Below are 26,746 nucleotides of genomic sequence, written 5' to 3'. Positions count from 1 at the left end.
TTCTCCCTTCACACACATTCTTGCATCTTGCAATTCCGAGCAGCAATTCAGGAGCAGCAACCGTTCTCTGCTCTCGTTCTAATCCAGAAAGCCAGTTGGTGAAAGATAGGACTGAATCTGATAATTACACACTTTAATATTTATTTACATGGTAATACATTATAAGCGTACACCTCCTAACGCAACAACTACAGCGTTAGTCTGTCTCCCTGCATAGGCGCTCACACAAATCTCCAGTTAATGCCTTCCACCTGCATTCAGTTCAACACAATTAATGAATAATCAACTGATTCAAAGAAAGAGAAAGGAATCTAAGTTAAAGTTAATGCGCAAAACCAAAATTTCAGATTTTAAAACAAAAAGCTGTATATTTTATATAAAGCATTACATTGAGAGATGCCCCCCCTTCCCCAGGACACTGAACAATTTTTTTTTATTCTTTCATTGGATGAGGGCATCGCTGGCAATTGCAGCATTTGTTGCCCATCCCTAATTTTCCTTGAGAAGGTGGTGGGTAAGCTGCCTTCTTGAACCACTGCAGTCCATGTGGTGTAGGTACACCCACGGTGCTGTCTGGGAGGGAATTCCAGAATTTTGATCCAGTGACAATGAACGAAAGGTGATATAGTTCCCAGTCAGGGTGGCTTGGGGGGTGGATCTTACAGATGGTTGTGTTGCCATGCATCTGCTGCTCTTGTCCTCTTAGGTGGTAGAGGTCATGGGTTTAGAAGGTGCTGTGGAAATACCCTTGGTGTATTTCTGCAGTGCATCTTGTAGATGGTATACACTGCTGCCACTGTGCGTCAGTGGTAGATAGAGTGTTAGTTGGGGGTAGTGGATGGGGATTTGTCCTGGATGGTGTTGAGCTTCTTCAGTGTTGTTAGAGCCTCACTTATCCAGGCAAGTGAAGAGAAAAATGATTAGAATGTTGATGACCTACATCCACTTGTTTAATTTGAGGTTTCCTTTCTCTCCAGCACTTTTTTCCCCAAGTCAGAAAGGTCAATCCATAATTTTTCTCATTGCACTTTTCATAGAGTGTACATTATCCAGATTAACTACATAACATTCAATGGATATATGATCTTCATTCTGCCCCTTCTACAGAATCATATTTAAAATAGTTGACATATAGAATCCCATATCCAATGCTTCCACTAGAGCAAGTGTTTCAGTGGCTAAAGTGCTTTTATAACAACCAGTTTTATTTTCTTAGTTTCCCAAACTAAAGACCAATATGTCCCATTTGTACCTGTGAGAAATATTATGAAACCAACTGCACTCAAATACTCATCAGGAGATTAGCGTAAGAAGCTTGCAATGTTCATTGCGTCACCAAAGGAGGACGGGAACTAATAAATATGCATTTCTCCATTAAAAAATTGTTTTATTTGCCTTGAAAACATTCTCTGTTTTTGGGAGTTTCATTGTAGTACCTAACTCTAATACATCAAAACTAGCACCTTACCTATTCTGAGTGCACAGCCAGTTCAACTTTGTACTGTTTTGCCTCTTCTTTTGAGATAACATCGTCTGTCTGTGATGACCTATCACAGTTAACTGGGATGGGAGTAACACTTTCTAAATAGGATTGTTGATTTAAAGTTATTCAAGACTTAATATCTAAACTAAAAATTTGAAAGCCCTACAAGCCTGATTCCCAATTTTAAATTCTACCATATGTTTCAAAGTCTACCATACCATTTCATAAGAAATCACCAACATGTATCATGAAGATGCCTGAAAGTTGTCCTGTATGATACCAATAAAACATTGTGGGTTCTGCTTTTACTTGAGTACAATCTCTCTTGACCACTCCCTGAAAAATGCCATCATTCAGGCTATAGATGTATTTGTTCAATGTCTATAGTTTCCAACCTGTACTTGCTGCCTCATTGGCAGGGTGACAAACTCTCAGGGAAAAAGGTTAAGTGACATTTTGGCATTGGGGAACCATATGAGTAGGGGAGGGAGGGCAGGGGGAGCGGGTGCTGCTGAGACTGTGGGAGCTGGAGGGCTGGCAAGCCTGTGGGATTGGGGAGGTGGTGGGGGTTGGTAATATTGTGGGAGCTGGGTGGGGGGGGATTGGCGGTTTGGCTGTTCATATTATAGGAATGGTGGCAGGGGGGATTTGTCCAGACTGTGGGAATGGGATGTCAGTAGCAGAACGCAATTCACATACTCAAGTGCACATCACAGATCTGAAATACGAGACAAAGGCTGTCCAATCAGGAAATGACAAGGGACAACAGCCTTAAATACAGGATGGTCCTGTAAAATCTGGACGGTTGATCATCCTGCTCATTGGACAGTTTCAGAAACACTTTTCTGAAAAACATTGCCCTGCAGATAGGCAGCTTTTATATTGATTCAACTGCACTCCTATGAATTTGTGGCCAAAAGAACTAAAAAGATTGTGTCACAGTGGAATGTCTCATTCCTTCCAAACAGGCTGAAGGAAATTACTTTCCTGAGGATTTTTTTCAAGGGAGCAAGCATCTAATGTAACAGGGCCTCCCTCTCTGAGAACCAAACACCAGTTAGGACCAAGAGTCTGTCCATACTTTGGCACAATCCATCAATTTCAGTGCCACTAACTGATTCAAGGATCCCAAAATTGATTTTCATCAATCTTCGTACAATTTGTTAAAGCCCATGATATGTTCCTTCGTTGAACACCCATCGTTTTACGATGTCAGAGCCTGCAGAGTTTTGATGAGCTCTGGTTTACAGAGGGTGCAAGTGAGAGGGCCAGTGAGGAGAGGGTGTTGAACTACAATAGCCAAAACAGGAGATGACAAATGAGAGGAAGTTATGGCTAAACTGCACCTTGCTCTGGTCATGCTGCAGTTTGAGTAATCTGACTAGAGTTTGTTAGCATGAAAGGAAAATGTTTGAGAGATGACCTTCTCTAGCTATTTAAGATGGTTAAGGGAATGTAAAAAATAAATTGGGAAAATACTTTAAATAAATAGCAAGAGTAGGGCAATGTGTTCATGTTTAATGAAGGGTACATGTTAGCAAAGTTTTCACAAAGAACGATTGAGAAATGGAATAAACTTACAGGAAAGGTAGTGCAATATATTTTAAAGAGGAAATGGGTTGCAGAAATCTCTGGATGTATTGCTGAAAAAAGAGCCTTGTCAAAGCTTTTCATCTTGCCCTTAGGACACTTCGCAAGAATACCAATAAAGAGTAAAACAACAATTTATACTTTGAGAAGAGAGTGCTGATTGGTTGGCAAGTGGACTCTGGTAGAGGCATTGCCATGGAGAATGCATCAGTGATGGTGACTGACAGTTAATTGCCAAGCCTTGTTTGAAATTTAAATAGGTAGTTTGATCTTGATTGGCCAAGGCATTGCCCTGAGGAATGAGTCAGCAAATGGCTGTCATTTATTTTGTTTAGCTGAAACAGGTGCAATGTGTGTACATGACCTTTCTGCCTGCGAAGAATAGGATCCTGTGTATTAATATATGTAGCTTCCAGTACAAGAAATGCATTGCACTGCAAGCCGACTGACCATCTTAAATTGGTTGTCAGAGTAATTCTTAGAATACTGAGGATTATTTAGCAAATGGTAAAAGAAAAATACTACGGATACTGGAAATCTGAAATAAAAACAGGAAATGTTGGAAAAACTCAGCGGGTCTGATAGCGTCTTTGGAGAGAGCAATGTTGACTCTGTTTCTCTCACCAAAGATGCTGTCAGACCCACTGAGTTTTTCCAGCATTTTCTGTTTTTATTTTTATTATTATTATTTAGCAAATGTTGTTCAATCGCAGAATCACATCTAATGTTGGACACTATGCTTTGAGTTTTGCAAGCACGGGCTGGTTGGGTACAATCTGTACCTTGCCTGTTGTGGACAGCTGCTGGGACATGCTGTTTGATACGATCTGTCAGTCTTCAGGAGGTATGGCCTACCTAGCATCACACTGGCACTGAAATTCATACACCACATTACTCATTAGTGTGATAGGCAGAACATCTTTTTGGCTTGACAGCAGCATCCTGTTAGTGGCAAATACCACTCATGTTGCTACTGCATAGTAGAAGTGTGAAACAGCCAGCTTCACCTGTTGCTCATATTTTTGAGATACCTTGATTTTCCAGGGCAATCTGAGGTAGACTGTGCACTTCTCAGGGACAAAAGTGATGGCCTTGGGCCCATTTATGAGTTTGCGTGATATACAGCGCAAATAATCTGATTACCTCGCAGGATTTCTTTGATACGCCCTATTTCAGCATCAAGCTTGCATCGTGAGCACATGGCCTGGGCCCTATTTACAAGGATGCTGATAAGACCAAACTTATATAGTGTGGAACTATAAGAATCCCCATGTGTATATTGACCAGTAAAGGTGGGCTTGCACACATTGCATTCGCCATGGCAACACCTCTACCAATCAGAGTCCACTTGCCAATCAATCAACACTCTCTTCTCATAGAGTATAAGTTGTTGTTTTCCCCTTTACTGGTGTTTTGTGAAGTGTCCTGATGAGAACAAGACAAAAAGCTTCAATGTGTCTTTTTTTCCAGCAATACCCTCTGGATGGATGGATTAAGATGAGCCGAATGCACCTCCTCTTCCGTGTTTATTTTGTTGTATTAATCAAAGGGAGAAAAAAATGTGTGGAATAATTTGCCTGACGGCAGTGGAAGCATATTGACAATGCAGCTAGCCATGCCTCTGACCTGCAGGAAGCAGCAGCCCGGCCAAACAAGGGACAGCTAGATCAGGCACGTGTGGTTGTGACCTAGGTGGGTCAGGCTCGTGAGGTGGTCAGTGAGGAAAAGTGTAGATATGAATAGAGAATTAACTCGCAGCAAACTTGCATTATCTGAACGCAGGCAGTAGAGAGTTGAGAATAAAGAGCAAGCTGAGAAATGAGAGGAGCAACAAAGGAAACAGCTAAAGATAAAGAAAAGGACCAACTCAAAGAGGAGGAATCCTGAGGAAAGAGAAGAAAGTAGAAGCAAAGGCCCAAAAAGAATCAGTGGGAAAGTAAATAGTGAGGCTTTTGTTCTATATTGTTACAATCCCAGCTGATGTTAATACTGGACAAGTCAGATCCCAGAGTGAAACCTGGCTTGATATATCCTAAACTTTTTTTTGGAAACCGCGGAGTAAAGTTACTGAACAAATTCACAGGAGTCTGCTGATGAACTTTTAGCACATAGACTAAAATATTTATTAAACAAAAAAAATTAACCAAATTGCTGCCGACAAGAAGGTTGGAAAGATCTCAAAACAAACATACAAAAAAATTCAAATATTCACTATTCCTTCACCCCAGCTATTTCTTTACAGATACATGCAAATTTGGAAAGATAAAATCATTTACCATATATATAAATATACTCTATATAGGGTAAGCATGCAGTATATGTGAACCAACTGGGGAACTAGGGTCAGACACACCACACTCCAAAGTAAATGACAGATGAAACCAAAGCAGATTCTATGGGTTTCTCAACAACCCACCCAGACGTTTGTTACACTGTGAGCCAATCGGTCTCACTGAAATACTCTTTCTCATGAGGGTTTCCAATCTCCATGTTCAGAGAACTCGCTTTAGAATTCTCTCTAAATGTCGCTCCCACTTTGGTAGTTTCAACAAAGAATCCACCTCTCAGGTTTCAGGCTTGTCCTCTGAGATTCCTTTCCCCGGGATACCCACGCTTCACCTTCCAAGCACACTTTCAGATCTTTGGCTGTGCCACGCAGAACACCACTGCTCCAGAAGGAGCCCTTGTGGCCTGCAGCATGGAGTCCTGCCACCTGGGACACCTTCTCTCGAAAGGCTCTCTGGTTCTAGGTCACCTGACCTGTTTTTCCACGTTGTTTCACTTCTTCCTTCTGCACATGTGCGCAGAGCCGGTTTCTGGCCTAAAGAATCTAAGAAGACTAACTGCGCATGTGCAACCATTTCCTGGCCGGGGCATGTGCAGAATTCCCAAGACCTGCTGGGAATTGGAGTTTCCAGCCTCCAACTTCTGATCTAAAACTAAGTTAAGCTTTTTTATTCCCCTTGAGTTTCATCACAATATTATAGTATTTTTTAAAAAGCTACAAGCATGAATGAAAGCCCAGAGAAGTGATAATAGATTCAGTAATTCCGTGCTGCTTTCCCCAATCCTTGTGTTCATGTTTGTTTTAGTGAGGAAAGAAAATCAGATAAAAACAAAAAACTGCGGATGCTGGAAATCCAAAACAAAAACAGAATTACCTGGAAAAACTCTGCATGTCTGGCAGCATCGGTGGAGAAGAAAAGAGTTGACGTTTCGAGTCTTTGCTCTTTTGTCTGTGACATCTTTTGATTATCTGCTCCTATCACTGCTTGCTTGTCCCTACAACCACACCACCCCCCTCCACTTCTCTCCCCCCCCACCCAACCCAAATCTCTTCCCCCCCCCCCACCTTAAACCAGCTTATATTTCACCCCTCTCCTTGGATTCACCCTATTCTGTTGAAGGGTCATGAGGACTCGAAACATCAACTCTTTTCTTCTCCGCCGATGCTGCCAGACCTGCTGAGTTTTTCCAGGTAATTCTGTTTTTGTTTAGGAAAGAAATCAGACCTGTGAACCAGCATTGTGAACATGGCATTTACATGTTGTAAGAACCTGCAGTTTTAGGTAGTACATTGGCAGTCCCCTAGGTGCAGAGTGAAGTGTCACATAGATGTTTACAGGAAACCGTGAAATGACCCACAAGAGCTGTATATTTAAAATGCATAACTTTGTGCATGTCTTTCTTTACAGATAATGATCTACATTATTTAACAGTACATTGTAGCAGAACAATTTATGTGACACAGAGGAAAAATTCTTTAATTATTACAATTCTCCTCAGTTTTCATGGCTCCATCATTATCAGAGCTTTCTAGGCCCTAAGCACTGGAATTTCCTCCCTAAACCTCTCTGCCTCCCTACTTCTCTCTCCTCTTTTAAAATGCTCCTTAAAACCTGCCTTTGACCAAGCTTTTGATAACCGGCCCTAGTATCTCTTTATCTAATTTGGTGTCAAATTTTGTTAATGACCCTGTGAAGCACCTTAGGACGTTACTGTAAAGGAGCAGTGTAAACGGAAGTTTTTGTTGCTCATTTAATGAGAAACTTGCTTGTTATCCGATTCCAGGTGTCAGAAGTATTTAAAAAAGCAGAGAGAAAGAAAAGCAGACATTTCACTCTGATCCCCCCCAACCTGGAGTTGGAAATTGCCAGGTTACTTCCAAACCCTGTGAAGAAGCAATCAATAGAGCAGAGATTTCTGCATCGTACAACCAAAAGGGGAGACAGTGCCGCAGTGATAATGTCACTGGACTAGTAATCCAGAGACCCAGGCTAATGCTCTGTTGACATGGGTTCAAATCCCACCACAGCAATTGCTGGAGTTTAAATTCCATGAATAAATCTGGAATATAAAGCTAACCTCAGTAATGGTGACCCATAAAAAACAAGAATTGTTGTATCTGGTTCACTAATGTATGGAAGGAAACCTGCCGTCCTTATCTGGTCTGGCCTACATGTGATTCCAGACCCAATGTGGTTGACTTGTGAAATGTCCTAGCAAACCACTCAGCTCAAGGGCAATTAGAGATGCCCACATCCCTGCGAATAAGGGAAAAAATGATCTGCGTGGCAAATAGGTGAAGTTTATGGGTTCCATGGCCTGACTGTATACAGGCATGTCTCATCTCACTGAGACACAGTGGAAGCAGATAAACCCAATTCAAAGGAAAGAATGATTTGCATTTATATAACCATCTCAGGATATACTAAATTGCTTTAGGGCCAATGAAGTTTTTTGTTGTGTGCTGTAATGTTGTATTGCAAGAAACACAGCAAATGCCACAAGGTAATAATGATCAGATAATCTTGTTTAATGAGTGGTTTGATGGATAAATATTGTCCAGGATACCAGGAGAACTCTCCTGCTCGTTGACTTGTGCCTTGGGTTATTTTACACCCATCTGAGAGGGCAGACGGGACCTGGTTTAAAGTCTCATCTCAAAGGCACCCACCTCTGAGAGTGCAGCAGTCCTCAGTACTGCACTTGAGGTGTCAGCTGGTATTTTGTTCTTAATTCTGTGGTGTGAGATTTGAACCCGCGAGCTTTGGATTCAATGACCATGAGTGCTACTGCGTGCGAGATTCACGGCCAAGATATTAGTAAAGGCTGGAGGAACTTAGGACCTACCAGGAGATATTCATATTGATGTGCACAGAGGCATAATATAGTGATAAAGATGTAATACAGTAATTGGTGTAGGAAAATGTGGATCCAAATTAAACTGACAGCAGGAGGAAGGAGGCATCTTCAAATTACCGCAAGTGCAAATTTAGGCCTGACCTTTGTCCAGGAGTCAGCAACCTTTTGTTTCACCTTAAGAGCCTTTTAAAAAAAATGCCTAAAATGGAAAAGTATTGGGAGCTGCAAGATGAAAATTCAGCATTTCTGAAGGCAATACTTGTCAAATTGCCAAGAGTCTCTGGTCGAATGCATAATTTGCTTACCTAATAAATAAAATACATGCACTGAGTTTAGGTTAAAAAAATCACTATCAAGATAGATCCTTTGTTAAATTATTTCATGGGATCTTGGCATTGTTCGCAAGACCAGCATTTGTTGCCCATCCCCTAAATGCCCGTGGGAAAAAAAGTCTATTTTAATTTCATTTTTCAATTGTCTAACTTAATTATTGTGCTTTTTGACATTTTTACTATAATTTTGCCAAGGTCATCATTAAAACAAGCTCTAACTGAAGATGCATCGAATTAAGACAATTTTTTTTGGCTATTCGTTCATGTGATTAAGAACTAGCTTAAATAGAAAAATTTATCATCTCAGCTATATTCCAAACAATAATGGTCGCAACCATAAAACCTGCCCCTCGAACCAAAGACGTTACCTATAACCAAAGTGTAGCTATGCCACTTGAACAGGTTTATTTGGAGCATGATCGGATTTTTTGTTAAAATAATCGTTTGCAACTGTAAAGTGCTGCATAATGATTAACCTTTTATCCCTGCAGTAAAAACACCCTCTTACTGTTTTTTTTGAGTGAATTTTTTTGAGGCTCTTGTTAATGTGATCTGATTGGAAAAGACTGAGCGCTGCAAATGAGATATTAGAGAGCTGCATGTGTCTCCAGAACCACAGGCTGCCGACCCCTATGTTAGGAAATGCTTTGCACAGCACATTGTGATCAACCCACGGATGGATTCTAGATGAGGTTATGGAAGCAAATGGCCCTGGAATCATTTAACAGATCATTGGATTCTGTGATCAGAGTGGAAGGGGGTGGTTCCAGTTAGATCTTCTAGAATGTTGAGCTAGGACGTGTGACTGGCCTTCGGGAACCAGATCTATCTACCTTGTGATCCGCAAACTCCCCTAACAAAGAGCAATTAAACATTTGATAGGATATGTTTACTTAGAATAGCTATACTCGATGGCCTTAAAAGGACAGGCCAAGTTAATGCACTTCCTCTTAGCAGCAAATTAGAATGTTCTGAGTTAGGGGTGCAATACTTTTCTGGCTATAAAGCAGTGTACAAGTTCACTTATTCTGGAGGAACATAACAGGGAATGCATTATTAGATGCAAAATTCTTTGTATTGGAGCAGGGAGGTAAGAGAGGAAGTATATGTGAAATGAGACAATGGTACAGTGTACTGTTCAGGAAGGAAGTGGAGGGTTATTGTGGATAGATCTGTACACACTCAGCACAATGCTTAGTTGCATTAAAAAGGGCATTAGCCAAGGGACAGTGTAAACTGAAAGAGATTGTATTGTTGCTGCTGCATAAGGCACTGGCCAGATTCTATTTGTGGTATTGTGTATAATCTGATTATGTAATCATTGATCATTGAAAGGTTGTTATCGCTATTAATCATTTTGATGCTGCACATTGCTACATCCCTATCCCTCACTGCTGTGTTGTCAGGGTGCAGGGGCACAGCATGTGTTTGACCAGACAGTATTTTATACAACTGCCCTGTGATTGAGTCATTTAATTATGAATGCTAGCATATTCTTGGCCTGTGGAAGCAAAGTCTAAATTGCTAGAATGAGGCCTGATGTGAAAAAATGCATTTGTATAGGAGGCAGTACATCTTGCACTAATATATGAAGTGACAGTTCAGTCCAGTGGTATGTTGGGATAATGTGGGCATGTTAATCTAATGTGGCATTATGCTGTGCTACATTGGGAAAGGGAATGAGCAGTTACAGTTCACATTGTCACCTTATAGTAGCAGCTGGGCTGTCCGAACAACAAATTAAATTTATATAGTGCTTTTAACAGAACGAAAAGGCACTTTACAGGAGCATTATAAAACAAAGTCTGAGGGCCACAACTATAGACAGGAGATAGAGGAAAAATGGTGAACTCGAACGCTGTAATGCTCAGGCCAATGTCCCTCAACCAACATCACTCTCACATTAGCCAGGGCATTGGTCATTCTCACACTGCTGTTTAGGGGAGCTTGCTGTGTGCAAATTGGTTGTCGGGTTTCTTACATCACAATGGTTGTTACACTTCAAAAGTTCTTCATTGCTAAAAAGCACTTAGAGACATTCTGCGTTTGTGAAAGGCACTATATAAATGCAATTCTTTCTTTAGTCTGTAGCAGGGGCAAGTTTTTTAATGCAAAACTAGGTGCTTCTAAGAAAAGAACATAAACCTCAGGGAAGGCAGTCTAAGCTTTTAGAAAAGGGGACTCTGCATGGGTGCACAGCAAAAGATGGGGTCTGCATGGAGAGTGGTGATGTTTTGGATGGTGGGGCAGATACAAAGAGATAAATTTGTAAAATGCTTTGGGGTGCCCTGAGGTCATCAAAGGTGCTATGTACCTACAAGTCTTTCTTTCATAATGTCTAATTTAAGAAACCTTTAAATGTCATAACCTCTCCTTCCTCCCCATCTGAACAGTTAGATTTGTGAACCAAAATCATTTCGAGTGAAGTCTCTCTCCCCCACACCCCCTCCCCCCCCAAGAATGTCCAGGCTGTCAACATCAGGGAACTGTTTTAAAAATAAAATTACCCAGAAGAATGAGTTTGATTGCAAACCCTTTAAACTGTAGGGAGCTGAGCTTATTTTTCCTGACCAACTGTTAGACATTAAAAACCAGTACTGCCTTTAAACCAAAGAGAGTGACTCTCACTCCAAGTGACTGGGACTTGACAGTTCTGAGTCATGATTTGTGATACTGGGGGGGTGGGTAGATGCATGACGAAAAGGTAAAGAGGAGCAAGTTCTTGCTGATTGCGAGTGTTTCAGGGTCTCTGCCCCTGCTGTTTGCTCTGTACTAGCAGCCGCTTTCTGTGAGGATGCTTCCCATGGATTAGTCACACATCAGGAACTTTGTACAATTCAAAGATCAGGGTGATTAGAAATGATGACAACTGTAGGGCAGCACCTTTTGTTGAAAGTACTCGCTCTTTTTTTGTATGCAGGGAAATGATGGCTTTATCTGAAACCGCTTTGTTGCAGTTTTTCTTTAAAAAATGCCAATGTTACCACTGCTACAAGGAGCCTAGACTGAAATCTCACTCCCTGCCTGACTGCTGCAGAGAGGCCAAGCCGAGAGTGTATTCAAGAGCAGCTTCTTCGGTTGGGGAGGTGAGGGGCAGGGGGGTGCGTTACCAATTCAGACCTGCCCAGAAATGGGAATTATTCCAGCCTGCAGCCCCAACTTTGGGCTCTTGTTCCCTCCTTTACTCCCACCATCACTTACTTCCTCATCTCCCTCCCTTCTGTCACTCCCTCCTTCCCTTCGTTTGATCTCTTTCTCCTCTCGTCACTGACTCATCCATTCACCCTCTCTTACTTCCTTCACTCACCCTCCACTCAATCACTCACCCCTCATCCCTCCTTATCCCTCTTGCAGCTGGTAGGTGGCCCTTTACCTGACCTATCTGGAGCCTTCTGTCAGTTCAGCTTTGTGCTCGCCTTATCATTTGGGCAGTACTTGGCGCAGGATACACTTCCTCTACATTTCACCTCACCTAAAAACAATCTCCTTGTATAACACTAGGGGAGAAGCTTGTGCTTTGTGATGGTTATTGCTGACTTCTGTACAACCTTTCTATCAGACCTCCAGAATGTATCATTCTTGTATTTGAGAGCAGCCAGTCTGTAAGACACTTTATGTATGCAGTTATCTTGCCTTGTTGATATAAATGCGAATGTTATTAAGCAGGTTGGAAGCTAAATTTATAATGAGAGGTTTTCTTGGATTCCTTTTTGTGTGATTAATAATGAATGGAGCTTTCCTTTTACTGATTGTATTACAGCTGACATTAGGGTTAGTGCAGTGAAAGTGTGGCTTTGTGTTGCGATTTTCCTTTGTGCAGACTACCTCTCCAAACTCTTTCCTCCTTCACTATTTGTTGTGCTCTGTTTGTACCTGTTTTATGAACCTGTATTAAGGGGGCAGTACGGCTGTAAACTGGTGGGCCCCGTCACGTTATCTCCATTTGTCACGGTCTAGGGCAGCATTACTGTGAGTGGCTGTGAGCCGACATGTACTTGGCAACTGTTACCAAGCGACAAAAAAAAATGAAAAAAAAATCAGCTCCGATGGCCATTGGTGCTGCTGCTGCTGCTTGTTCAGCGGCAGGAAACCAAGGTAGCTGGAATTCTTCCACATCAGTTGTGATGGAGCAAAGGCGAGGGGCTCAGGTGCAGCTGCTGAGAGATGAAGAACGAGTAGTAGCAGCACAGATGTGGCATTGACAGGATTGTTTCTTTAGCACAATGGACGTGCTTGACTCTTCCCGAATTCAGGAGATTGCTGCATTATACAGTTAGCCTCCCTCTTGCAAGACCGAAACATTGATTAATGTTCTTGGCAAGCTGGGGATTTGGAATTATCCGCGAATGCTGCCTACATTGTCTTTTGTCTACTACCTTTTTACTTATTGGTCGATTTTGCGGTGTTTGAAGAGCTCACTGGATTTTTTTGCATAGAAGGCTAAAAGTGTTTCAAGAGACTTTTTGAGAGGAAAGGAATTATACCTTAGTATTGGCATCCAGCGAGGTTTGTGCATTTCTCCCTGGGCTCTTTCTCGCTCACTCTCTCCCTCTCTCTCTCTCTCTCTCCCACTCTGCACACAATGGCTCGCGAAAAACAGCTGGAAGCAGTGCACTGGAGGGAGCTAGTCAGCAGCCTTGCAGTGTCGAGGTGTGTCAGCAGTCCTCTGATGCTGAGGAGGCATGTGCAGCTCTAAAGTGCTGGCTGCGGAGACCAACTGGAGCAGCAGAGTGAGCCGGAGGAGCAGAAAGGAGAAGTGTGCAGGGGGAGGAGGAGGGTGAACCGGAGGAGTGGAGTGAACCAGAGGAGGAGAGTGAACCAAAGCGTGCTGAGGAGTGGAGTGAATCAGCGGAGCAGCAGAGTGAGCTGGAGGAGCTGCAGCAGGAACAGATGCCGTGCTGGCTGCTTCCAGTCACCGTGGTCTCTAGCCCACTCTCGTCTCTGCCATGAACCACTCCACGGCTGAATGGAGAGCCGTGAGTGTGAACAACACCTCGGTCAACCTGTCCAGTCACCACGCTTGTCCACTGGGCTTTGGCTACTACGACGCAGTTGATGTTTGTGTTTTGGAGACCGTGATCATCGCGTTGCTGACAGTTCTGATCATAGTGGGAAATCTGACAGTCATCTTTGTGTTTCACTGTGCCCCACTCCTTCACCATTACACCACCAGCTACTTCATCCAGACTATGGCCTATGCAGACCTGCTTGTTGGGGTAAGCTGCTTGGTTCCTGCACTGTCTCTTCTTCACTATCCCACAGGCATGCAGGAATCTCTGACTTGTCAGGTGTTCGGGTATGTCATTTCAGTCCTGAAGAGTGTGTCCATGGCCTGCCTGGCTTGTATCAGTATCGACCGCTACCTTGCCATAACAAAGCCGCTCTCCTATAGCCAGCTGGTTACCCCGTGCCGTCTTAGGATCTGTATCATTCTCATATGGATATACTCATGTATAGTGTTCTTGCCCTCATTCTTTGGATGGGAGAAGCCGGGCTATCATGGAGACATCTTTGAATGGTGTGCTACCTCCTGGGAAACCAATGCTTACTTCACGGGTTTCATTGTCTGTTTGCTGTATGCTCCAGCTGCCTTCATTGTCTGCTTCACCTATTTCCATATATTTAAAATCTGCCGGCAGCACACCAAAGAAATTAACGAGCGGCGTGCCCGTTTCCCCAGCCAGGATATGGAAGCGGCTGAGGGTGGGCCCAGTCCTGACCGGCGCTACGCAATGGTCCTGTTTCGGATTACAAGCGTCTTCTATGTGCTGTGGCTCCCCTACATTCTTTACTTCCTGCTCGAGAGCTCCCGTGTGCTGGAAAGCCCCTCGCTGTCCTTCGTGACGACGTGGCTGGCCATCAGCAACAGCTTCTGCAACTGTGTCATTTACAACCTCTCCAACAGCGTCTTCAGGCTGGGTCTGAGAAGGCTGTCGCAAACGGCCTGCTCGCTGTGCATGCGCTCGGGAGACAAGGCTACGAGAGACCCCAAACCCAGGAAACGGGCCAATTCCTGTTCCATCTGACAGCCCAAGTGTTTTGAGGACACAAAGCAGGTTGTGGCTATAGCAATCCATACTCTCTCGCACTTTTGTGCAAAGATGTTTAGGAGAACAGAGGAATTGATGACCAAAGGGCTCATTGGAATGGTCTGTTGTGCGGCTAGAGGAAGCCATTCAGCCCCTTGAGTCTGTTCTGCCGTTCAGTTAGATCGTGGCTGATCTGTACCTTAACCCCATCTACCTGCCTTGGGTCTGTAACCCTTATTAACCGCATTTAACACAAATCTTTCAATTTGTTTCAAAACTCTCAATTACCCCCAGCCTCAACAACTGTTTGGGGGAGAGTGTTCCAGATTTCTACTCCCTGGTTTGAGACACCTTAGCATGAAAGCTGGTCTGCGGTGTTCTTATCGTTTGGAACAAGGTGGAACACGTAATGTAATCAGCGTATTAACTACCTAAAACCCTCGGCTCTATTCAAAGAGGAACAAGCTGGTTGGGGCATTCCGTTCACTGCTTTGGAATAATGCACAGAAAGGCTGAGCAGTGGAGAGGCTTTTGTCAAGAGTGCACATTGGGATACTGTGTCGAAACACCATTCTTGTCACTGAGAGCGTGAGGCTGATGTGTGTAGAGCTTTCTACAGGAACATTAACACTTTCATTAGGTGTGCCATCTTCTATTGTAGGCTGCAGCCCTTTACTGCATTTCAGTGTAAGCTTGCACATATTGTACAAAATATTTGGTGGAGTTTATTCCCTGTGTCTGTGCCTGATGTACTAATGCACATTTACCGTTTCCAGCAGTACAGTTAAAGTGGGCAGGAGTTGAATTTATCTTTTCAAAATAATAATTGAAAGCAAAAAAAAAGTTACAGTGCAGTTAATTGATACTTAACCCGAAAGATGCTTCTGGTCATTGCATTTACTGTGACAGTGATTTGTCCTATCTGTGGTTCTGGTACTGATGGGATGAGGTTTGGGATGTAAACTTAATGAAAGCAAGTGCCAACCGGGCTTGACTATTCCAATGGCACCGGGATTATTGATGTATGAGAGTGAAAATAAGTCAAGAGGGGGGAATCTTCAGTATCTGTTCACGCTGTCATGCTACTCAGGAATATGTTGCAAAAAAGGGAAACAGCAGTGAGTATTTGTATTGCCCTCATTGTGAATGCTGCTGATTAACCCTTCGAGCTCTCCAGTTTCTTTGCAGTTGGCATTTTCAGTCGACCAGCACTGACCGGAGTGCAATTTGTGGAACGTTTTTTCCACTTCCAGCAACACATCATGAAACTAGCTCCTCGATTTATCTGCCGAGTGCAAAGATATTGCTGCAGTACTTGAAGGGTTATGTACTGAGAGATATGAAAGAGTTAAGCTGTAAGAATGTAATGTTAAATTATTTTAAAAAATTGATTTATTGTTAACCGTTTTACATTAAAAAAAATTGACTTTTTATATATATATACATATACACATATATCTATATAATACATATTTGAACAGCCTGTATTGATGAGGTTTAATAAATGGATAGCCCTGAATCGAACGAGTGTGATTGTCTCCCAGTGCACTGCAATCCAGCACAGACTTCCATAGCTTTTTGTGAAGATTTGGTCTGGTTTCACCCACTATAATTATTCAGGTTATTGGAGCAGGCTTTTTAAAATAGTCTACTTTCTCTCAATTTTCAACATTGGCACAAGGTGCATTGCGTTCCTTTTTGCATCAGCCACATTGGAGTGCATATTGTTCTGCAGTGTCCTTTTCCCTCTTGCAGCATAGCCCCTCCTTCTGTGCAGCCTCCCTGCGATGTAGCTGCCCTCTAGAATCAACCCCATGCAGCGCTGCCTACTCCCTAAGTTGCCTCCCTACTAGAGGTCAGCTAATCACTGCTCCTTAATTTATCTTGCCTTCTCCCCTATTTTCATTGTTGACGATGCCCTGTCCTCAGTTTCTCAAAGAAAATGTGTGGTCCCTGTACAATGTAGCTCTGATATGTGCAGCTCCTGGTTAGCGCTGACCCCTCCACCTGCCATGTAGCTCTTGTGCAATACAGGCCTTGTATAATGCAACCCTCTGTAATGAAACCCTCATGCAATGTAGTTTCCTCAACAAAAACAACATCCTGTATTTGCATAGTGCTTTAATGTAATAAAACACCCCAAAGTGCTTCCCTGGAGTGTATTTGACACTAAGCCTTGTAAGGAAATATTATGACACAAGCTTGGTCAAAGGCTGGTTTTAAGGAACATCTTAACGGAGGACAGTGAGGTAGAGAGGGTTAGGGAGAGCATTGCAGAGCTTAGGGCATAGGCAGCTGTCAATGTTGGAGCAATTAAAATTTGGACTGCTTAAGAGGCCAAAATTATAGGAGAGCACATATCTCAGAGGGTTACATGCCTGGAAGAGGTTGCAGAGAAAGGGAGGGACGAGGCCATGGACGGATTTGAAAACGAGGATGGGAATTTGAAAATCAAGGTTTTACTTAATTCGAGCATGTGATGGGGTGAGGGGTGAATGGGATTTGGTGTGAGTAGGACATGGGCAGCAGTCTTGGATGTCAGACAAGCAATCTGATGATTGGATGGGCCAAAATGGGTGGTGTCACGGTAGCGTTGGATGTTGTCAGTGTACATGTTGAAGTAACCACTTGCAATGTAACACCATTCTAAATAGGTTGCAGTAAAGCCTTTTGTTTCTATGAGTTCATGTTCTCAACTCGAAGAGATAGGTTTTAGGAAACATATTCAGATTCCTTTCTTTTCCACTCCTGAGGTTGGTTATAAAAGAATTTCAATTTTTAAAATGTTGTGATTTTTCAATGTAAAACTATACGAATAAATAAGCCTGTCAGATCTCTTGAGTTAACAAGTAACCGTTAGTTTAATTGTTAAAAACTCACTCAGGTAAAAGTATAAAATTTACTAAAAATGTAAAAACATGCCCTGAATCCCGCAACGTGTACACAACCGCTAGCATGCGGAACTGAAGAAGTTACAGGGTAGAGGAGATGGAATTGATAAGAGTTAAAGTCAGTAAGAAAAATTGAAATGTACATGCCAAAGTTTCTTCAGTGCTCTTGAAATTCCAGTTGTGTTGCGGCTGATGTAAACTGGTTATTTTTCTGGGGACAGTCTCTTTTAAACTGTAACCAGTCTTCTTTCAAAGTGGATGCTATGACACGTGAAGTTCCTTTTGATTAAAATCCTCTCTCTCTCTGATGTATTCCAAAAATGTAACAGGGTCTTGAACTTGAGAATAGCAGGGGTAGAAAGAGATGATATTACATTCTGCGGTCATCTTCTGGATATAAGTAGTGCCTTCTGTAGACTCCTCTTTCACTGTAACCAACAGACAAGCTTTTCACAAGTGGGGTTCTGTTCATGTGACAGCTGGTTACTGGCACATAATGGAGGGCAATCCATATTAATGAAGGAGCTTCGATCTCCCATTGTCAAAGCTCTCAAGATGCCATCAAAACAGATAGGTCCTTAGCACCCTTCTTGCATAATGAGTTTTGTTAGCACTTCTTTAAATAGTCGTTGGGTAGTACAGAACTTTGGTTTGCTGAAAAAATACATTTTGTCAAAGCTTTTTTTTCATCAGGACAATTTGCAAGAATACAAGTGTCAAGTGTATTAATATATGTAACTTGCAGTACACACAAATGCACCACACTGTGAACCCGACTGACAATCTTAAATTGGTTGTCAGTGTAATTCTTAGCACACTGAGGATTATTTAGCAAATGTTGTCTAATCGTGGAACCACATCTAATGTTGGGCACTGTGTTTGAGTTTTGCAAGCACGGGCTGGTTGGGTACAGTCTGTACTTTGCCCGTTGTGAACAGCGGCTGGGACGTGGTGTTTGATACGATCCACCGGTCTTTGGGTCGCACGGCCTACATACCCAGCATCACACTGGCTCTGAAATTCATGTACCGCATTATTCATTTGTGTGAGAGGCAGAACATCTTTTTGACTTGACAGCAGCAAGACAGCATCCTGTTAGTGGTGAATACCACTTGTGTTGCGACTGTGTAGCAGCAGCGTGAAACAGCTAGATCACGAAACCATTGCCGTTGCTGATTATTGTAAAAACTCATCTGGTTCACTAATGTCCTTTACGGAAGGAAATCTGCCGCCCTTACTTGGTCTGGCCCACACGTGACTCCAGACCCACAGAATATGGTTGACTCTTAAATGCCCTCTGAACAAGGGCAATTAGGGATGGCCTAGCCAGCGATGCCCACATCCCATGAACGAATAAAAAAAGATTCATCCGTTGCTCAGATTTTTCAGATACCTTGCCCTTTCAGGGATTCTTACACTTCCATGCACTATAAAATTGGCCTTATCGGCAACCTTGTAAATAGGGCCGAAGCCATTTGCTCACCATGCAAGTTTGATTCTGGAATAGGGCGCCTCAAAGACATCCTACAGGTTAATGGCTACCCTAATCAGATCATTTCACGCTGTATATCGTGCAAACTCATGAATGGGCCTAAGGCTGTCACTTTTGGCCCTGAGAAGTGCCCAGTCTACCTCAGATTACCCTGGAAGAGCAAGGTATCTCAAAAAATTGAGCAACAGGTGAAGCCAGCTGTTTCACACTGCTACTACGCAATAGCAGCATGAGTTGTATTCACAACTAACAGGATGCTGCTGTCAAGCCAAAAAGACGTTCTGCCTATCACACAAATAAGTAATGTGGTATCTGAATTTTAGTGCCAATGTGATGCTAGGTGTGTAGGCTGTATGACACAATGATTAGCGGATCATATCAAACAGCATGTCCCTTTCGCTGTTCGTAACAGTCAAGGTATAAACCATACTCAACCATTCCGTGCTTGCAAAACTCAAAACACAGTGTTCAACATTAGATGTGATTCTATGATTGGACAACATTTGCTAAATAATCCTTGGGTGTGCTAAAAAATTATGTTGACAACCAATTTAAGATTGTCAGCCAGGCTCGCAATGTGGTGCATTTGCGTATACTGGAAGCAACGTATATAAGTACACAGGCCCCCATTCTTTGCAGACAGAAAGAACATGTACACACATTGTGCCTGTTTCAGCTAAACAAATTAAGTGATAAAAACAAAAAACTGCGGATGCTGGAAATCCAAAACAAAAACAGAATTACCTGGACAAACTCAGCAGGTCTGGCAGCATCGGCGGAGAAGAAAAGAGTTGACGTTTGGAGTCCTCATGACCTTTCAACAGAACAGCCATTCGCTGGTTCATTCCTCAGGGCAATGCCTTGACCAATCAGAGTCAAGCTGCCTGGTTTAAATTTCAAACATTGCCTGGCAGTTAACTGTCAGTCACCATTAACTGGTGCATTCTCTATGGCAACGCCACTACCAATTGGAGCCCACTTGCCAACCAATCAGCACTCTCTTCTCATACAGTATAAGGTCGTCATTTCCCTTGATGCTGGTATTCTTTCAATTGTCCTGATGAGTGCAAGACTAAAAGCTTTGAAAAAAATGTCTCTTTTCAGCAATACTAAAGTTCTGTACTGCCAAACAACTATTTCTATGCTTTTTATTTAAGTTTGATACTATCTCGAACTTTCTTAGTAAACCACGGATGGTGGGTTCTCCCCATGGAATTTTTCTTTCTTGTTGGACTGTATCTGTTCTGTGTATTCTGAAATATCCCCATAAATTAAAAACAAAATGTATTCATTCACGGGGTGTGGGCTTCTCTGGCAAGGCCAGCATTTATTGCCCATCCCTGTTTGCCCTTGGTAGTGAGCTGCCTTCTTGAAATGCTGCGGCCCATGTGGTGTAGGTACACCCACAGTGTTGTTAGGAAGTGAGTTACAGGATTTTGACCCAGCGACAGTGAAGGAACAGTGATATATTTCCAAGTCAGGATGGTGAGTGATTTGGAGGGGAACTTACAGGTGGTGGTGTTCCCATGTATCACCTGTCCTTGTCCTTCTAGATGCTAGCGGTCACGGGTTTGGAAGGTGTTGTCTTACGAGCCTTGCTGAATTCCTACAGTTCATCTCGTAGATGGTACACACGGCTACTACTGTGCATCGGTGGTGGAGGGAGTGAATATTTGTGGATGCGGTACCAATCAAGCAGGCTGCTTTGCCCTGGATGGTGTCAAGCTTCTTGAGTGTTGTGGGAGCTGCACTGGATCTCTATTGACCTATCCCTTAACCTAAATTGTCAGTTCACTTTTGCTAGCTCTGCTTTCATGCCCTCATAATTGCCCATATTTAAGTTTAAAATACTAGTGTTAGACCCACTCTTGTCTCCCTCAAACTGATAGTAAAATTTAATCTTATTACGATCACTGCTACCTAGGGGTGCCTTCACTATGAGGTCATTAATTAATCCTATCTCATTGCACAATACCAGGTCTAGTGTAGCCTGCTCCCAGGTTGGCTCCAGAATGTGCTGTTTTATGAAATTATCCCAAAAACATTCTGTGAATTCATCATATATGCTACCTTTGCCCAACTGATTGTTCCAGTCTTTAGGTAGATTAAATTCCCCCATGATAATCATTGTACCTTTTTGACAGGCTTCCACCATTTATTCTTAGATACCATGTCCTACTGTGTAATTAGAGCTAGGGGGCCTGTACATCACTCCCACAAGCGATTTCTTGCTTTTATCATTCCTCATCTCTACCCAAACTGCTATATCCTGCTTTCCTGAACTTAGGCCATTCCTCTCTACTGTGTTAATGTTGTCTTTAATTAACAGAGCCATCCCTCCACCTTTTCCTAACTTCCTATCCTTCCTAAAAGTCACATACCCTTCAAAGTTCAGGTCCCAATTAATCCCATCCTGTAGTCATGTCTCTGTACTGGCTATTTGATCGTACTTATTTATCTCTATTTGCACTATCGGTTTATCTGTTTTGTTTTGAATGCTATGTTCATTCAGTTACAGAGCCTTAAATTTTGTCCTATTATTATTTTTGTTACCTCTAGTTTTATCTGTTACTGTTAGACTTGTACTGTCTGTCCCTTCCTTTCATGGTCTGTTTATCATTTCCCAAATTAATACCCTCCTTTCTTAAATTGTCTCTATTCTTTGACATACCATATATTCTCTCACGATCCCCTGCCCACATGATTTAATTTAAAATCCTTTTTACTTTCCTAGTTATGCAATTCGTAAGAACACTGGTCCCAGCAGGGTTCAGGTGTAGACCGTCCCAGTGGTACAGCCCTCACTTTCCCCAGTACTGGTGCCAGTGCCCCATGAACCGAAACCCATTCTCCTACACCAATCTTTGAGCCATGCATTCATTTCTCTAATCTGACTTGCCCTATGCCAATGTGCACATGGCTCAGGTAATAATCCAGAGATTATTTACTTTCAGATTCTGCTTCTTAATTTGGCACCCAGCTCCTCATATTGACTATGCAGAACGTCCTTCCTTGTCCTGCCTATGTCATTTGTATCTACATGGACCACAATGACTGGATCCTCCCTTCCCCACTGCAAATTGTTCTCCAGCCCTGAGCAGAAATCCAAATGAGAAAAACTCTGGGTATTTGATTAGGAGGTTTGCTGCAGAGAACAGTGTCAATTCCCCTCATTATACTGTCCCGTACCACCACTACATTCCTGTTTTCTTCCTGTTCAATGGCTTTCTGTACCATGGTGCTATGGCCAGCCTGCTCATCCACCTTGCGGAGCTCACTTTCGTCCATGCAGGTTGTGAGCACTTCAAATCTGTTCGACAATTGCAAAGTCTGAGGTTCCCCCCACTTAGTGTTGGCTCAGTTCCTCTACCTGCCCCACTCATGGTCACATCCTCTTGTCCTTCACTGCTGGCCAAAACAGATGACCATATTCTAAGAGTTGTGACTGTCTTCTGGAACAGTGTCCAGGTATTTCTTCTCCTCTCTTATGTTGCGCAGTGTCTGCAATTCAGCTTCCAGATCAATAATGATAATCCAGAATTCTTCTAGCTGTTTACACTTCCTGCAGATGTGTTTGTCCTGGATCACCTTGTCATCCACAAACTTCCATATTCCACAGCTGCTACACAATACCCGTCCTGCCATTGTTACTTGAGCTATTTAATTAATTTAATTACTTCCTTAATTAACTTAGGGTAATCCCCATGTATACTACAATTTACTGTGCCTATTAAATGCTAGTACCACTGACAAATAAAAGTTATATGTTTCTTTGCTACACAGGTTTGTGTTTTAGGTGTTTATTTTAATTATTTTATTTTGTTTTAATTTTGAAGTTTTAGCTCCATTTTGTTTATAGATCGACCTTAGATCCCATGTCCGAAGCTGGCTATTAACGCACTGTCCCTAAAACAAAGCACTTACGGGCCAGTCAACTTACGATCAACTTATAAAAGTACAGTGCCTATTCTATTGTAAACCTGCGGAATAAACTAAACCTAAATCACTTACTAGGTCTCACCAGATATTCACCAAACAGTTAGCTTCTCCTATCAATCAAATTGCTTCTTTGCTGTGATGTCACTATTTGTTTTCTCGCGCTGTTTTCAATCTCTCGACTGACTCTCCACTCGCGCTGTTTTCAATCATCCGACTGACTCTCCTCTAGCGACGTTTTCAATCTTCTGACTGACTCTACTCTCGCGCTATTTTCAATCTCCCAACTGACTCTCCTCTCGTGCTGTTTTCAATCTCCTGACTGTTTCTCCTCTCGCGCTATTTTCAATCTCCCAACTGACTCTCCTCTCGTGCTGTTTTCAATCTCCTGACTTACTCTCCTCTCACGCTGTTTTCATTATCCAGACTGACTCTCCATTCGCACTGTTTTCAATTTCCCCACTGTCTCTCCTCTTGCACTCTTTTCAATCTCCCGACTGCCTGTCCACTTATGCTGTTTTCAATCTCCCGATCGTCTCACCTCTCGCGCTATTTTCAATCTCCCGACTGTCTCTCCACTTGCACTGTTTTAAATCACCTGACTGACTCTCCTCTAGAGCTGTTTTCATCTCCCGAGTGCCTCTTCTGTCGTGCTATTTTCCATCACCCAACTGACTCTCCTCTCGCGCTGCTCTCAATCTTCCGACTGCCTATCCTCTCGCGCTGTTTTCAATCTCCTGACTGTCTCTCATCTCGCGCTATTTTCAAACACCCGACTGCCTCTCCTCTCTCGCTGTTTTCAATCTCCCAACTGTGTTTCCACTCACGCTGTTTTTAATCTCCTGACCACGTCTCCTCTTGTGTTGTTTTCAATCACCCAACTGACTCTCCTCTCGCGCTGTTTTCAATCACCCAACTGACTCTCCTCTCGCGCTGTTTTTAATCTCTCGACTGACTCTCCTCTCGCGCTGTTTTCAATCACCCAACTGACTCTCCTCTCGCGCTGTTTTCAATCTCCCAACTGACTCTCCTCTCACGCTGTTTTCAATTTCCCGAATGTCTCTCCTCTCGCGCTGTTTTCAATCTCACGACTGACTCTCCTCTCGCGATGTTTTCAATCACCCAGCTGACTCTCCTCTCGCGCTGTTTTCAATCTCCCAACTGACTCTCCTCTCGCGCTGTTTTCAATCTCCCAACTGACTCTCCTCTCGCGCTGTTTTCAATCTCCCAACTGACTCTCCTCTCGCGCTGTTTTCAATCTCCCAACTGACTCTCCTTTCGCGCTGTTTTCAATTTCCCGAATGTCTCTCCTCTCGCGCTGTTTTCAATCTCTCGACTGACTCTCCTCTCGCGCTGTTTTCAATCTCCCCACTGACTCTCCTCTCGCGCTGTTTTCAATCTCCCAACTGACTCTCCTCTCGCGCTGTTTTCAATCACCCAGCTGACGCTCCTCTCGCGCTGTTTTCAATCTCCCAACTGACTCTCCTCTCGCGCTGTTTTCAATCTCCCCACTGACTCTCCTCTCGCGCTGTTTTCAATCTCCCCACTGACTCTCCTCTCGCGCTGTTTTCAATTTCCCGAATGTCTCTCCTCTCGCGCTGTTTTCAATCTCTCGACTGACTCTCCTCTCGCGCTGTTTTCAATCTCTCGACTGACTCTTCTCTCGCGCTGTTTTCAATCACCCAACTGACTCTCCTCTCACGCTGTTTTCAATCACCCAGCTGACTCTCCTCTCGCGCTGTTTTCAATCTCCCCACTGAATCTCCTCTCGCGCTGTTTTCAATCTCCCCACTGACTCTCCTCTCGCGCTGTTTTCAATCACCCAACTGACTCTCCTCTCGCGCTGTTTTCAATCACCCAACTGACTCTCCTCTCACGCTGTTTTCAATCACCCAACTGACTCTCCTCTCGCGCTGTTTTCAATCTCTCGACTGACTCTCCTCTCGCGCTGTTTTCAATCTCTCGACTGACTCTCCTCTCGCACTGTTTTCAATCACCCAGCTGACTCTCCTCGCGCTGTTTTCAATCACCCAACTGACTCTCCTCTCGCGCTGTTTTCAATCACCCAGCTGACTCTCCTCTCGCGCTGTTTTCAATCACCCAACTGACTCTCCTCTCGCGCTGTTTTCAATCACCCAACTGACTCTCCTCTCGCGCTGTTTTCAATCACCCAGCTGACTCTCCTCTCGCGCTGTTTTCAATCACCCAGCTGACTCTCCTCTCGCGCTGTTTTCAATCACCCAACTGACTCTCCTCTCGCGCTGTTTTCAATCCCTCGACTGACTCTCCTCTTGCGCTGTTTTCAATCCCTCGACTGACTCTCCTCTCGCGCTGTTTTCAATCCCTCGACTGACTCTCCTCTCGCGCTGTTTTCAATCCCTCGACTGACTCTCCTCTCGCGCTGTTTTCAATCTCCCCACTGACTCTCCTCTCGCGCTGTTTTCAATCTCCCCACTGACTCTCCTCTCGCGCTGTTTTCAATTTCCCGAATGTCTCTCCTCTCGCGCTGTTTTCAATCTCTCGACTGACTCTCCTCTCGCGCTGTTTTCAATCTCTCGACTGACTCTCCTCTCGCGCTGTTTTCAATCACCCAACTGACTCTCCTCTCACGCTGTTTTCAATCACCCAGCTGACTCTCCTCTCGCGCTGTTTTCAATCTCCCCACTGAATCTCCTCTCGCGCTGTTTTCAATCTCCCCACTGACTCTCCTCTCGCGCTGTTTTCAATCACCCAACTGACTCTCCTCTTGCACTGTTTTCAATCTCTCGACTGACTCTCCTCTCGCGCTGTTTTCAATCACCCAACTGACTCTCCTCTCGCGCTGTTTTCAATCACCCAACTGACTCTCCTCTCGCGCTGTTTTCAATCTCTCGACTGACTCTCCTCTCGCGCTGTTTTCAATCTCTCGACTGACTCTCCTCTCGCACTGTTTTCAATCACCCAACTGACTCTCCTCTCGCGCTGTTTTCAATCTCTCGACTGACTCTCCTCTCGCGCTGTTTTCAATCACCCAACTGACTCTCCTCTCGCGCTGTTTTCATTTCCCAACTGACTCTCCTCTCGCGCTGTTTTCATTTCCCAACTGACTCTCCTCTCGCGCTGTTTTCAATCACCCAACTGACTCTCCTCTCGCGCTGTTTTCAATCTCCCCACTGACTCTCCTCTCGCGCTGTTTTCAATCTCCCAACTGACTCTCCTCTCGCGCTGTTTTCAATCTCTCGACTGACTCTCCTCTCACGCTGTTTTCAATCACCCAACTGACTCTCCTCTCGCGCTGTTTTCAATCACCCAACTGATTCTCCTCTCGCGCTGTTTTCAATCACCCAGCTGACTCTCCTCTCGCGCTGTTTTCATTTCCCAACTGACTCTCCTCTCACACTGATATCAATCTCCCGACTGACTCTCCTCTCGCGCTGTTTTCAATCACCCAACTGACTCTCCTCTCGCGCTGTTTTCAATCACCCAGCTGACTCTCCTCTCGCTCTGTTTTCATTTCCCAACTGACTCTCCTCTCACACTGATATCAATCTCCCGACTGTCTCTCCTCTCGCGCTGTTTTCAATCACCCAACTGACTCTCCTCTCGCGCTGTTTTCAATCTCTCGACTGACTCTCCTCTCGCGCTGTTTTCAATCTCTCGACTGACTCTCCTCTCGCACTGTTTTCAATCACCCAACTGACTCTCCTCTCGCGCTGTTTTCAATCACCCAACTGACTCTCCTCTCGCGCTGTTTTCAATCTCTCGACTGACTCTCCTCTCGCGCTGTTTTCAATCTCTCCACTGACTCTCCTCTCGCACTGTTTTCAATCACCCAACTGACTCTCCTCTCACGCTGTTTTCAATCTCTC

The 26,746-nt window shown here is 43.6% G+C and overlaps 2 protein-coding genes across 6 annotated transcripts in view; both read left to right on the top strand.

The window, feature by feature from the left end:
- rabgap1l (RAB GTPase activating protein 1-like) overlaps positions 1-26,746 on the top strand; it is a 530,937-nt gene that overhangs the window by 215,944 nt on the left and 288,247 nt on the right. The window lies entirely within an intron of this gene.
- Positions 13,497-14,576, top strand: gpr52 (G protein-coupled receptor 52). Its single transcript, XM_041207941.1, has one exon. The coding sequence runs from the start codon at positions 13,497-13,499 to the stop codon at positions 14,574-14,576; it is 1,080 nt and encodes a 359-aa protein (XP_041063875.1).

This window comes from Carcharodon carcharias, chromosome 16 (genome assembly GCF_017639515.1).
Source record: "Carcharodon carcharias isolate sCarCar2 chromosome 16, sCarCar2.pri, whole genome shotgun sequence".
NCBI classification, from domain to species: Eukaryota; Metazoa; Chordata; class Chondrichthyes; order Lamniformes; family Lamnidae; genus Carcharodon; species Carcharodon carcharias.
This window is presented reverse-complemented; position numbering and strand designations above follow the sequence as displayed.

Excerpts from the sequence above, each read along its gene's own strand:
- gpr52 (XM_041207941.1), top strand. The coding sequence starts at position 13,497 with ATGAACCACTCCACGGCTGAATGGAGAGCCGTGAGTGTGAACAACACC.